At 42.8% G+C, this 13819-nt stretch overlaps 1 protein-coding gene across 1 annotated transcript in view; it reads left to right on the forward strand.

The window, feature by feature from the left end:
• SNX15 (sorting nexin 15) overlaps positions 1-13270 on the forward strand; it is a 28453-nt gene extending 15183 nt beyond the window's left edge. The window contains exons 6-8 of the mRNA XM_056527065.1: positions 1396-1536; positions 6727-6954; positions 12110-13270. Coding sequence (XP_056383040.1) covers positions 1396-1536; positions 6727-6954; positions 12110-12216 — 476 coding nt within the window. The 3' untranslated portion in view covers positions 12217-13270. The remainder of the gene's footprint in view (positions 1-1395; positions 1537-6726; positions 6955-12109) is intronic.
• The last annotated feature ends 549 nt before the right edge of the window (positions 13271-13819 follow it).

Consider the following 13819-nt stretch of genomic DNA (forward strand, 5'->3'; position numbering starts at 1 on the left):
ACGGCGTGAAAACAAAACCTTCCAAAATTAGCAAAATTGCGTTTTTCGTTTTAATTTCCCCACAAAAATAGTGTTTTTTGGTTGCGCCATACATTTTATGATATAATGAGTGATGTCATTACAAAGGACAACTGGTCGTGCAAAAAACAAGCCCTCATACTAGTCTGTGGATGGAAATATAAAAGAGTTATGATTTTTAGAAGGCGAGGAGGAAAAAATGAAAACGTAAAAATTAAATTGTCTGAGTCCTTAAGGCCAAAATGGGCTGAGTCCTTAAGGGGTTAAAATCTCATGACTGGTACCCTTTAATTTTGGTAGAACTGGCAATGAAAGATGGGCAAGGGGGGGGAGGGTTGTAACCTTTACACATACTTAGGCTAGGTTCATACCTGGGTGCTGATGTATCAGGCCCTGTGCACCCAATTAGTTGGTGCACATTTGTGGTTTGGTTAAAGGAATGTTTTTAAATGCAGTGAATAGCTTAGGCAGAGATGGGCGCCTATCCTGATAGTGGAATGAGACTGTCATATAGGTTGATGCAGTGCACTGAATAATCCATGGACCTACATTTCACTGTCATAGGACAATACAGACTGGGTGCTGGTGAGAGCATCACACCTGTATAACCCACACACAAGCCTCACTGTAACTTTAACAGTTTATTTAAAGCATTATTAAAATTTAAGAAGCACAATAAAGACATATTTTTAGGGTGGGTCTCTAGTAAGGGGTCTTCCCCACAGGGTGTAACCCCTTAATACTTAGCATTGATTTTCCCTGGGATCTTCAGGGACATTGCTTTTTGTTATTTGTACATCACTTACAATTTCGACATTGTCATTATTTGTCCTATGACATGTTATACAATTTTCCATTACACTTTCTTTATCAATTCCTCAATGTTTTCTTGCAGTGAATGAATATCTGTCCTGGTCATGTGAGGCACATTTAACTGCATCTTGTAATGAGCAAAATCACAGAACTGATACGAAAAATACATTAGAAAATTACATATATTTTTTATTTTATTTTCCTGCTGTAATACCATTTAAAGGAAATCTGTCATCAGTGTCACCCACACTAACCTGTTAGTACAGACTTCTCTGCACTGAACCCCCACCGCTCTAATCTTGGGGATGGGTTATAAGGCTGGATGACTTCATCAAAGTTATCCAAACTATGCATTAGCTAATAGTGTTTTCCAAACAGTGTGTCTCCAGCTGTTGCAAAACTGCTGGGAGTTGTAGAATTGCAACACACTGTTTGAAAAAACATGACGCTTAATAGATGCCAATGAATGATAAAATTGTGCTTACTCGGAATGAACTAATAGGGTATTTGACAATGAGAATATTTAACATTTAGCCCATTTATAATGGAGGTGATTTCTTGCAGAACCAAGTCAGTTTGATTTACTGTTTGAGCTGACTGAAGATTTGGACCAGACAAGAGAGGAAGAGACAACAAATGCAATTCCAGCTCCAAAAACATTGGCTCCTAATGACCTGGCACTCTTTGACCCTTGCTATGCAGAAGGTACATGTCTTGTTATATTTCTGTAACATGGCGAGCTGTCCTGGATGGTCTGTTCAAATATATTGGCCTACTTATTTATTTATGGAACTTATTTCAAGCTATTCAATATTTTTGTATTATCGGGGTTCTTCCTGTATCATTCAAAACTTTTCTATTCATAAAGAGAAAAGGGAAAAGGAAATTTCCTGCAGCACCACAGTAGACGCAGAATATTGTATGGTGATGAGTGTATATGGATATATATCCATCCTGGGACACAGCAGTATATAGGCCATGATTTATTGTAACCAATATATACTATCCGACTCTTATGTTACACAATTTCTTTGTAATTCCTTAACCCCTTAAGGACACATGACGTTCTCATACGTCTCCATTTCCGAGTCCTTAAGGACACATGACGTATGAGAACGTCATGTGTTTTACCGGCCCCCCGCAACCATCTGGAGCGGAGCCGGTCCCCGATGCCTGCTGAAATCGTTCAGCAGGCATCGGGGCATATCGTCCAGGGGGGTCATTATGACCCCCCATGTCGGCGATGGCCGCAGATCGCTGGACAATTCAGTCCAGCGATCTGCGGCGGATTCCGGGTCAATCGGGTCTCCAGTGACCCGGTGACCCGGAATTATTGGCTGATCCGAACAGCCCCGAACAGCCAGAGCCAGCAGGGGTGAGGTGGCACTGGTGCCACCTCATGATCGCCCTGATTCGTCGGCCGGATTACCGGCCGACCAATCAGGGCGCCTGCTGCGGGTGTCACTCCCGCAACCCGCTCCGCCCCTCTTCCGGAGGACGTGAGCGGGTGCGGGACGTGCACCCCGGGTGCTGGGGACCCCGATCCCCGGCGCCCCTTAGCAACAGCTCCCAGCATGCAAAAAGGGCATGCTGGGAGCTGTAGTTATGCAACAGCAGGAGGCAGACCACCACAACTCCCAGCATGCCCTTATGGGCATGCTGGGACTTGTAGTTTTGCAACAGCTGGAGGCACATTCTTTCTATGGAAAAGTGTACCTTCAGCTGTTGTGTAACTACAACTCCCAGCTTGCACAATCAGCTAAAGTGCATGCTGGGAGTTGTAGTAGTGCATCTGGTGGTTGCATAACTACAACTCCCAGCATGCCCGTTGGCTGTCGGTGACTGCTGAGAGTTGTAGTTTTGCAACAGCTGAAGGCACACTGAGTTAAGTAGTAAACCAGTGTGTCTCCAGCTATTGCATAACTACAATCCCCAGCATCCCCAGCCAAAGTAGTATGCCTCCAGCTGTTGCATAACTACAACACCCAGCATGCCCTTCCGCTGTCCGTACATGCTGGGGGTTGTAGCTTTTGCAACAGCTGAAGGCACACTGGTTGCAAAACACTGAGTTTGTTACCAAACTCGGTGTTTCACAACCAGTGTGCCTCCAGCTGTTGCAAAACTACAACTCCCAGCATGCACTGATAGACCGTACATGCTGGGAGTTGTAGTTTTGCAACAGCTGGATGTTCCCCCCCCCCCCCCCCAATGTGAACGTACAGGGTACACTCACATGGGCGGAGGATTACGGTTAGTATCCGGCTGCAAGTTTGAGGTGCGGCAAAATTTCTGCCGCAGCTCAAACTGCCAGCGAGAAACTACTGTGAACCCCCGCCCATGTGACTGTACCCTAAAAACACTACACTACACTAACACACAATAAAATAAAAAGTAAAAAACACTACATATACACATACCCCTACACAGCCCCCCTCCCCAATAAAAATGAAAATGTCTGGTACGCCACTGTTTCCAAAACGGAGCCTCCAGCGGTTGCAAAACTACAACTCCCAGCATGCACTGATAGACCGTACATGCTGGGAGTTGTAGTTTTGCAACAGCTGGATGTTCCCCCCCCCCAATGTGAACGTACAGGGTACACTCACATGGGCGGAGGATTACAGTAAGTATCCGGCTGCAAGTTTGAGCTGCGTCAAATTTTCTGCCGTAGCTCAAACTGCCAGCGAGAAACTACTGTGAACCCCCGCCCGTGCGACTGTACCCTAAAAACACTACACTACACTAACACAAAATAAAATAAAAAGTAAAAAACACTACATATACACATACCCCTATACAACCCCCCTCCCCAATAAAAATGAAAAACGTCTGGTACGCCACTGTTTCCAAAACGGAGCCTCCAGCTGTTGCAAAACAACTACTCCCAGTATTGCCAGATAGCCGTTGACTGTCCAGGCATGCTGGGAGTTTTAAAACAGCTGGAGGCACCCTGTTTGGGAATCACTGGCGTAGAATACCCCTATGTCCACCCCTATGCAAGTCCCTAATTTAGGCCTCAAATGCGCATGGCGCTCTCACTTTGGAGCCCTGTCGTATTTCAAGGCAACAGTTTAGGGCCACATATGGGGTATCGCCGTACTTGGGAGAAATTGGGCTTCAAATTTTGGGGGGTATTTTCTGCTATTACCCTTTTAAAAAATGTAAAATTTTTGGGAAAACAAGCATTTTAGGTAAAAAAAAAAATTTTTTTTTACATATGCAAAAGTCGTGAAACACCTGTAGGGCATTAAGGTTCACGTTACACCTTGTTACGTTCCCCGAGGGGTCTAGTTTCCAAAATGGTATGCCATGTGTTTTTTTTTTTGCTGTTCTGGCACCATAGGGGCTTCCTAAATGCGGTATGCCCCCAGAGCAAAATTTGCTTTCAAAAAGCCAAATGTGACTCCTTCTCTTCTGAGACCTGTAGTGCACCAGCAGAGCACTTTTCACCCCCATGCGAGGTGTTTTCTGTATCGAGAGAAATTGGGCTTCAAATTTTGGGGGGTATTTTCTGCTATTACCCTTTTTAAAAATGTAAAATTTTTGGGAAACCAAGCATTTTAGGTAAAAAAAATATATATTTTTTTTACATATGCAAAAGTCGTGAATCACCTGTGGGGTATTAAGGTTCACTTTATCCCTTGTTACGTTCCCTGAGGGGTCTAGTTTCCAAAATGGTATGCCATGTGTTTTTTTTTTGCTGTCCTGGCACCATAGGGGCTTCCTAAATGCGGCATGCCCCCCAAAAACCATTTGTCGCTCCTTCCCTTCTGAGCCCTCTACTGCGCCCGCCGAACACTTTACGTAGACATATGAGGTATGTGCTTACTCGAGAGAAATTGGGTTTCAAATACAAGTAAAAATTTTCTCCTTTTTATCCCTTGCAAAAATTCAAAAATTGGGTCTACTAGAACATGCGAGTGTAAAAAATGAAGATTTTGAATTTTCTCCTTCACTTTGCTGCTATTCCTGTGAAACACCTAAAGGGTTAATACACTTACTGAATGTTTTTTTGAATACTTTAGGGGGTGTAGTTTTTATAATGGGGTCTTTTATGGGGTATTTCTAAGATGAAGACCCTTCAAATCCACTTCAAAACTGAACTGGTCCCTGAAAAATAGTGAGTTTGAAAATTTTGTGAAAAATTTCAAAATTGCTACTGAACTTTGAAGCCCTATGGTGTCTTCCAAAAGTAAAAACTCATAAATTTTATGATGCAAACATAAAGTAGACATATTGTATATGTGAACCCAAAAAAAATATATTTTGAATATCCATTTTCCTTACAAGCAGAGAGCTTCAAAGTTAGAAAAATGAAAAATTTTCATTTTTTTCATCAAATTTGGGGATTTTTCACCAAGAAAGGATGCAAGTTACCATTAAATTTTACCACTAAGTTAAAGTAGAATATGTCACGAAAAAACAATCTCGGAATCAGAATGATAACTAAAAGCATTCCAGAATTATTAATGTTTAAAGTGACAGTGGTCAGAATTGCAAAAAACGCTCCGGTCCTTAAGGTATAAAATGGCCTGGTCCTTAAGGGGTTAAAATACAGCTCTGCCAAAGGTTGATTTTTTTTTTTTTTTTTTTTTCAAGGGATTATATAACAGGAGTTTTTTTTTAAATTGTTTTTACAACTTTGCTCACTTAATAGTGTATGAAAAGACGAACTTTTCCATTGCTCCAGTGGTGCCACACTGCCTCTCAGCCAATCACTGGCCTAGATGGGACGTTGCTGCGGCCATGATTGCCGCAGGGGGCAATATGACACTGTGGGCCCTGATGTCACTCCTGGCCCGGGCATCACAATTTCTGAGAGGAAGAGGAGTGCTGCTGGGGACCAGAGCAGGACACTGGGGACACTGCTGGAGGGAACTCCCACTGGATAACCCCTTCAAGGCCCCAGAAGGGACTATTGCATGAAATCTTTTGATTTCTAACACTGTTCAATGCTGTGCCTTAGACCTAGCATTGATTAGTTATATTTGTGCTCTGCTTATACAGGCTGCTGAGGCCACCTGTATCTTCAGTGCCAATTGAACACCGTGGAGGCCATCATTCCAGCTGATTGGGGTGGTCCTGATCATTAAACCCAACCCCCAAAAAAAACTCACAGGCAGCAGAAATTTTGACCATAGGATCTAAAAGGTTAATGTCGGGCATCAGCACGATCGCCGCTGTACGGCATTAGATGTCGCTTCATAGGCTGTTAACGCTAAATGACAGAAATATATGGTTTCACATTTAACAGTTTCACATTTCTTATTTATAGCTTCCTGCTTATAACTTAATTATACACCATAGGGCGGTAAAGGGTTAAAGCCAGAATAATGCACTGGACTATAAATGGGGGACACATATAAAGAAAAGCCTGATATGTCTCTTGCGAAATCCAGTCTTGGTTTTGGATTCAAAAACTGCATCTAAAACTCTAAATTTAAAGGGTAATTCAGGGAAAAACTTATCAACTGGCTCCAGAAAGTTAAACAGATTTGTAAATTACTTTTATTAAAAAATCTTAATCCTTTCAGTACTTATGAGCTGATGAAGTGCTCCCTGATGACTTGTGTCTCAGGAACCGCCCAGTTTAGAAGCAAATCCCCATAGCAAACCTCTTCTACTCTGTGCAGTTCCCGAGACAAGCAGAGGTGTCAGCAGAGAGCACTGTTGCCAGCCAGAAAACAACAACTCAACTTCAGCAGCTGATAATTATTTAAAGGACTAAGATTTTTTAATAGAAGTATACAAATATGTTTAACTTTCTGGAGCCAATTAATATAAAAAAAAGTTTTTTCCTGGAATACCCCTTTAATGACTCTGTGGATTGCCAGTGTCTGATCTGCTGTGCATGGATATGATACTATTACTCATGATTTTATATATAATCTGTAGATGGTGGATCGCTAGAGACCGAGTCCTCTTTGAACCTGCTGTCTTTGCGGTGTGAAGTAGAGGAGCTGACTCCTGCCCTCCCGATCACTGAAGAAGACGGAGCATTGTATCTTTCACAAGCGACCGCTGAAGTCCAGAAGGCAATGGAGAGCGAGTCAGCTGGAGACTACCCAGAAGCCTTCAGACTCTTCAGGAATGCTGTGGACATTTTGTTAAAAGGAGTAAAAGGTGACTCTGAATTATTAGGGCCTTTTCACATGATGTTTGGCCATCCTGGTTAAATGCCGCCTTACCTGCTTTATTTATTGATATGGATCCCTTCAAGGATCTTCTGGTTTTTAGTGCCACATCCCTCAATCCCTCATGCTTTAAAGTGTTTGCTTCCATTTGACAAGTTTTTATCAGTATTTTTTTTAATACAGGATTGACAAAGGGAGACTCTTTTTTTTTTTTTTTTTTTTTTTTTTTTTAATAGGACAGAAAAAAATAAAATTCTGTTGAATTTGATGGAAAGAAAATGTGCAGCATGTTGTGCTGTTCTTCCTGTCAAAGACAGACACCGCGCCATAACCCTATGGACCCCAGTATAAGTTTGTGGCATCTGTTGTGCATAGTTGTCTGTCATTCAATGGGTCCGGCACTGCCATCATGGCTGTCGTTGTAATGGAAGCCAAGGGGGCAGTGTGCACAGAGCTGAAAGGGGTACTCCACTGGGAAAAAAAAATTTGACATAATCTGGTGCCAGAAAGTTAAACAGATTTGTAAATTACTTCTATTAAAAAAATCTTAATCCTTCCAGTATGTATAAGCTTCTGTATGCTGCACAGGAAGTTCTTTGCTTTTTGAATTTCCTTTCTGCCTGACCACAGTGCTCTCTGCTGACACCTCTGTCCATGTCAGGAACTGTCCAGAGTAGGAGTAAATCCCCATAGCAAACCTCTCCTGCTCCGGACAGTTCCTGACATGGACAGAGGTGTCAGCAGAGAGCACTGTGGTGAGACAGACAGGAAATTCAAAAAGAAAAAAACTTCCTGTGGAGCATATAACAGCTGATAACTACTGGAAGGATTAAGAATTTTTAATAGAAGTAATTTACAATTCTGCTTAACTTCGGTTGATTTAAAAAAAAAAAAAAAAACTGTTTTCCAGCGGAGTAACACTGGCCAGCCTTCGGAAGTAAATGATCCGAACACCATTTTGGCACTGCGGGGGTCGACCATGCCCCTCAGGACATCACAGCCACGCCCCCTCAATGCAAGTCTATGGGAGGGGGCGTGACCAGTGGAGTACCCCTTTAAGTCTATAGCAACAGTATTTCACAGGATAGCCATTGCTGTTTGCACATTGAATTTGGCTTTGTTTCAAGACCGTCACCAGGTTTATGCTATAAAGATGCTGATCAGAATGATGTATCGCTTACATAGTTTTACATCACTACCCAAGATTTTTTTGTATTTTTTTGGTTCCTTTCGAAGTATACATTGAGTATATTTCCCAAAGTATATGTGGTACAGTGATCCCTCAGCTTACAATGGCCTCAACATACAATCGTTTCAACATACAACGGTCTTTTCTGGACCATTGTAACTTGAAACCAGACTCAACATACAATGTACAGACAGTCCAGATCTGTGAAACCTGTCAATGGCTGGAAGAACCGACCAATCAGAATGGACATTCACTGGTAAAACACCTGTATTACTGAAATGCATGCACTGACTGGTGTCTGGTAGCGCCCCCTACAGTACAGGGAGGTATTACATGTTCTGTACTCTTAACCTATGACACAGTTAGTTGCTCCTTTGGACACCAGGTGAGAGCGGCTCCATGGTACTTTTTTAGGAGCTTGTGTGTACTGTACAAGATCCTGAAGAAGCTTTAACCCTTACATCCGCGGTCGGAAGTGACCGCTGGCTCTAAGGGAGGGAGCTCTCTCGATCACCCCTGCAGCACCCCACAGCGCGATTGGGGCATGCTGTGTGTAATCTCCAGGGACCTGCCGCACTGCCGGGACTGAAGAAAACTTCGGTCCCGGCAGTTTAACCCTTACAGCCGCAGCATATTACATGCTGCGGATGCCTGCCAACAGTCACAATAATGAGCTCACTGCTGCGGCTTGGTAGCTTTGTGTGTCCATAGCGGCGGATTTCCCGATGGCAGTCATGAGCGGATACACTGAGCTACCCAGCCGCAGCAGTGATCTCGCTCCTTGTGACTGCTGCTGGGGGCATCTGCGGTGTGAAATATGCTGTGGGAGCACTCTATGTGACTCTACACTGCGTCCCGTTCATACTGCATTTCCGCAGTGTTAGAGGTATCCGTCAGCATCACATCAAAAAGAGTGATGCTGACGTATACTGTAGCAGCTCCATTTATTTCTGAATGAGACTGATACAGTATACATTGGCATCCCTTTTTTGACATGACAACGGAGACCTATACTGCAGAAACGCAGTATGAATGGGGACTATTCATATAATGATGCCCTGAAAGCCAAAGGAGCTCCTCTCCTCCTTGGTCCTACCAGGCGGTCAAGCAACCAGATATAGCCTAAGTAGGGGTACTGCCCAGCCCAGGACGAACAGGGTGATAAAATATGGGCGCATTTCCTCCATTTCAAAGCGACTTACCAAAATGATGTCCCACAAATAAAGAATTTGTGGGGAAAAAAGCTAACTGCTATTTTTTCCACTGACTTTGAAATGATTCTAACCACATAATAAGGGCTCAACGTACTCACTTTTGCCCTAGGTGAATACTTTAGGGGGTGTCATTTCGAAAATGGGGTCACATCTGGGGGTGGGGTAGAATGCTTTGCAAGATGAAGTGCGGCCCATAATTTGTATAAGGATATTCTGAAAGCCAAATGGTTCTCCTCTCCTTTTGGGTCCCACCATGTGGCCATGCAACCAAATATGGTCTAAGCGGGGGTATTACCGAACATTGGACAAACAGCGTAGTAAAATATGGGGCGCATTTTCTACTTTTCAGATGCAATGTACAAAAAATATTGTGAAAAAAAAAGAGAATTTTTATTTTTCCACTGACTTTGTATCCATTCCAGCCAAACAAAAAGGACTCAAAGTGCTCACTTTTGGTCTAGATTAATACTTTATGGGGTGTAGTTTCCAAAATGTGGCCACTTGTGGGGGTTCTGTATGGTTCTGACAGGTAAAACCCTTTGCAGGCATGAAGTGCCTAAAATGATGCCCTGAAAGCCAAATGGCGCTCCTCTCATTCTGGGTCCTACCACGCGGCCAAGGAACCAAATATGGCCTAAGCGGGGTATTTCCAAACACTGGCAGAGCAGCGTAATAAAATATAGGGTGCATTTCTTGCAATATCAGAAGTGATGTATAAAAAATATGCCCCACAAATGATGCATTTGTGAAAAAAATGCTAATTTCAAATTTTCAACACTGACTTGTAGTAATTCCTGCCAAAAAACTATGGTGTTAAAATACTCACTGTACCCCCTAGCGAATACCTTGAGGGGTCTAGTTTTTAAAATGGGGTCATTTGGGGGGGGGGTGTTCCTATGTTCTACCACATTCAAATTTCTGCAAACCTTGCATAGCACATAAAAAAAAATGTACTTTTCAAATTTTCAAGTTAAATTGTAACACAGATTTGACAATCAATTTCACATACTGTTGTGCAAATGGAATAGACAACAGGTGGAAATTATAGGCAGTTAGCAAGACACCCCCAATAAAGCCACAGACCACTTCTCAGTTCCTATGCTTCCTGGCTGATGTTTTGGTCACTTTTGAATGCTGGTGGTGCTTTCACTCTATTGGTAGCATGGGACGGAGTCTACAACCCACACAAGTGGCTCAGGTAGTGCAGCTCATCCAGGATGGCACATTCATGCAAGCTGTGGCAAGAAGGTTTGCTGTGTCTGTAAGTGTAGTGTCCAGAGCATGGAGGAGCTACCAGGAGACAGGCCAGTACATCAGGAAACATGGAGGAGGCAGTAGAAGGGCAATAACCCAGCAGCAGGACCGCTACCTCCGCCTTTGTTCAAGGAGGAGCACTGCCAGAGCCCTGTAAAATGACTTCCAGCAGGCCACAAATGTGCATGTGTCCACTCAAACGGACAGAAACAGACTCAATGAGGGTGGTATGAGGGCCCGATGTCCACAGGTAGGGGTTGAGCTTACATCCAAACACTGTGCAGGACATTTGGCATTTGCCAGAAACGCCAAGATTGGCAAATTCGCCACTGGCGCCCGGTGCTCTTCACAGATGAAAGCATGTTCACACTGAGCACATGTGACAGACGTGAGTCTGGAGATGCCTTGGAGAACATTCTGCTGCCTGCAACATCCTCCAGCATGACCGGTTTGGCGGTGGGTCAGTATTGGTGTGGGGTGGCATTTCTTTGGGGGGCCGCACAGCCCTCCATGTGCTTGCCAGAGGTAGCCTGAGTGCCATTAGGTTCCAAAATGAGATCCTCAGACCCCTTGTGAGACCATATGCTGGTGCGGTTTGCCCTGGGTTCCTCCTAATGCAAGACAATGCTAGACCTCATGTGGCTGGAGTGTCTCGCTCCATCCACCAACGCCACGTTGCATCACAGACTGTCCAGGAGTTGGCAGATGCTTTAGTCCAGGTCTGGGAGGACATCCCTCAGGAGGCCACCTCATCAGGAGCATGCCCAGGCATTGTAGGGAGGTCATACGGGCACGTGGAGGCCACACACACTACTGAGCCTCATTTTGACTTGTTTTAAGGACATTACATCAAAGTTGGATCAGCCTGTAGTGTGGTTTTCCACTTTGATTTTGAGTGTGACTCCATACCCAGACCTCCATGGGTTGATGAATTTGATTTCCATTGATAATTTTTGTGTGATTTTGTTGTCGGCACATTCAACTATGTAAAGACAAAAGTATTTCATACGATTAGTTCATTCTTTCAGACCCAGGATGTGTTATCTTAGTGTTCAACTATGTTTTTGAGCAGTGTATATCGACATGCTTCTTTCATGAGAGCCATATAGATGGACATTAAATTACATGGACGATATAAACCAAAACCTGTGCAATGTATTAGTTAGTACCTTTTTGGTATAATGCTGAATGTTTTTAATTGTAGTGCACATGTTTTGGTTTATATTATTCTTGTGTTTTAATGTCTGATCATGCGGCTCCCATTAAAGGAGTATGTCCATGTATCGTGTGCTTTGGTATTTTGGTATCTAAAGTTGTGACCTGATTTAGACTTTTTTGGTTGTGCAGCCATTTGTTTATTTACTTTTCTTGTACCACTCTTGCTATTCTATTTTAAATGTGTATTTTGCTGAGAATAGATGAGGGAAAATATCTATACTGATATACTAGTACTATGCTGACATCTGTGTATGCCTTTATTCCACCAGATGACCACCGTCCTGACAGACGAGATGCTGTGAGATGCAGAACAGCTGAATATCTTCATCACGCAGAACAAATTTTTCAGGATCACATGGGTGGAAACACTAAGTGACTTGTGCTAGTACAGAAGAGATAATATATATATATTAAGAGAAGAAAATGGTGCACTTTCTATCGTGAACCGAGTGCTTCCAATACTATTTTATTTTCTTCCTCAGTTGCCCGCCCATCACCATTGAAAACCTCTTGGACACTTCTCCTACCGTCTGCATGCTTTTGGGCTTGGACATTTATTTCATAGGAATGTTACCTGGTGATACTTGTTTGCGTCATAACTGGAACAGAAAATCCTGTTTAAAGTGTCTGAAACCAAATGAAAAAAGCACAATATGCGTTTTTTACATTCCCACAGGGGGACTAAAATCTAATATTATTATATTTCATTTTTTTATTTTATGTTTTTTAAGAGAAGCATGAGGGATCTGACTTCATATGAGGGGGTGTAACAATGTATCACAGCCTTATTGTAGATGGAAAATCATCAGTTCATATGGATTCTCTGTTTCATGTGATCTCTTTAGCTTCTAGAAGTTTCTGCTAAAATTACATTTCTTGATGGCCAAGACATTTTTTGACCGCCCAGAACAATTCATATAAGACAATTTAAATCTGCCATGTTAATATCCAACGCACTTGTAAATGTGTACATTTTGCACAAATACATATTTAAAGAAAATTTTTAAAAACTCTTATGCCTCAACCTGTGAAGAGAATTTACCCCAACATAATATAATAAATGTTCTGGTTATTTCAGCATTGATTGCTAATTACTATGGGCAATGTGAATTTGTTCTGAAGTTACAATGCTTTCAACTTGCAATGTTCATCCCAGACCATTACTCTATGGGAACCTAGTCAATGACAAAAGAAAAAGAAAGCAGAAACCTAATACATATAAAAACAAATTAGCTGCTGGAAGCTGCAATCACTTGTAGAGGACAGAAACAACTTTAGGGTTTACAATACACATTGTGGATCAAAAAAATATAGAAGTCCAACACAGTAGAAAAAGAGTCCGGCACTGCTGCTAATACTAGCATCCATTAGCTAGACGGTAATGGCTACACCATTTGGGACATAGACTGGGGTGCATTCCACAGAAATCAATATAATTGAAGGCACGATGAATAGATATGAAAAAGGATGCACTCACCCGTATGAACTTGCTTGAAGAAATGTGTTCACGAGCGGCCTCACAGTGACAGACTGCGCAAAGGGTGCATGTAGCCGTATAAAACTTTCTTGAAGAAATATATTCACAAGCAGCACAGCATAGTACAGCAGGTAGATCCAGAGGAGCGGTCTCACAGCGACACACTGTTTCCTGCGCCCCATCGAGGAAGTGTGCTTGGGCGCAGGAAACAGTGTGTCGCTGTGAGGCCGCTCCTCTGGATCTACCTGCTGTACTATGCTGTGCTGCTTGTGAATACATTTCTTCAAGAAAGTTTTATACGGGTACATGCACCCTTTTTTTTTAGAAAAATATAGAGCCACCTTCATCAGATCTCCAAAAAGATGAGCTCATTCTGACACAGGTACAGAGCCATGAAGGGCATATAAACCATAGCTGTCTACCAGCCTCTTTACCTCAGTGGTCAGTGTGAGCACTTGAGCAATAAAGGTGTTGAATTAGGTTTCAAGTTATGTTGGTTGCA

This window comes from Hyla sarda, chromosome 6, assembly GCF_029499605.1.
Source record: "Hyla sarda isolate aHylSar1 chromosome 6, aHylSar1.hap1, whole genome shotgun sequence".
NCBI lineage: Eukaryota > Metazoa > Chordata > Amphibia > Anura > Hylidae > Hyla > Hyla sarda.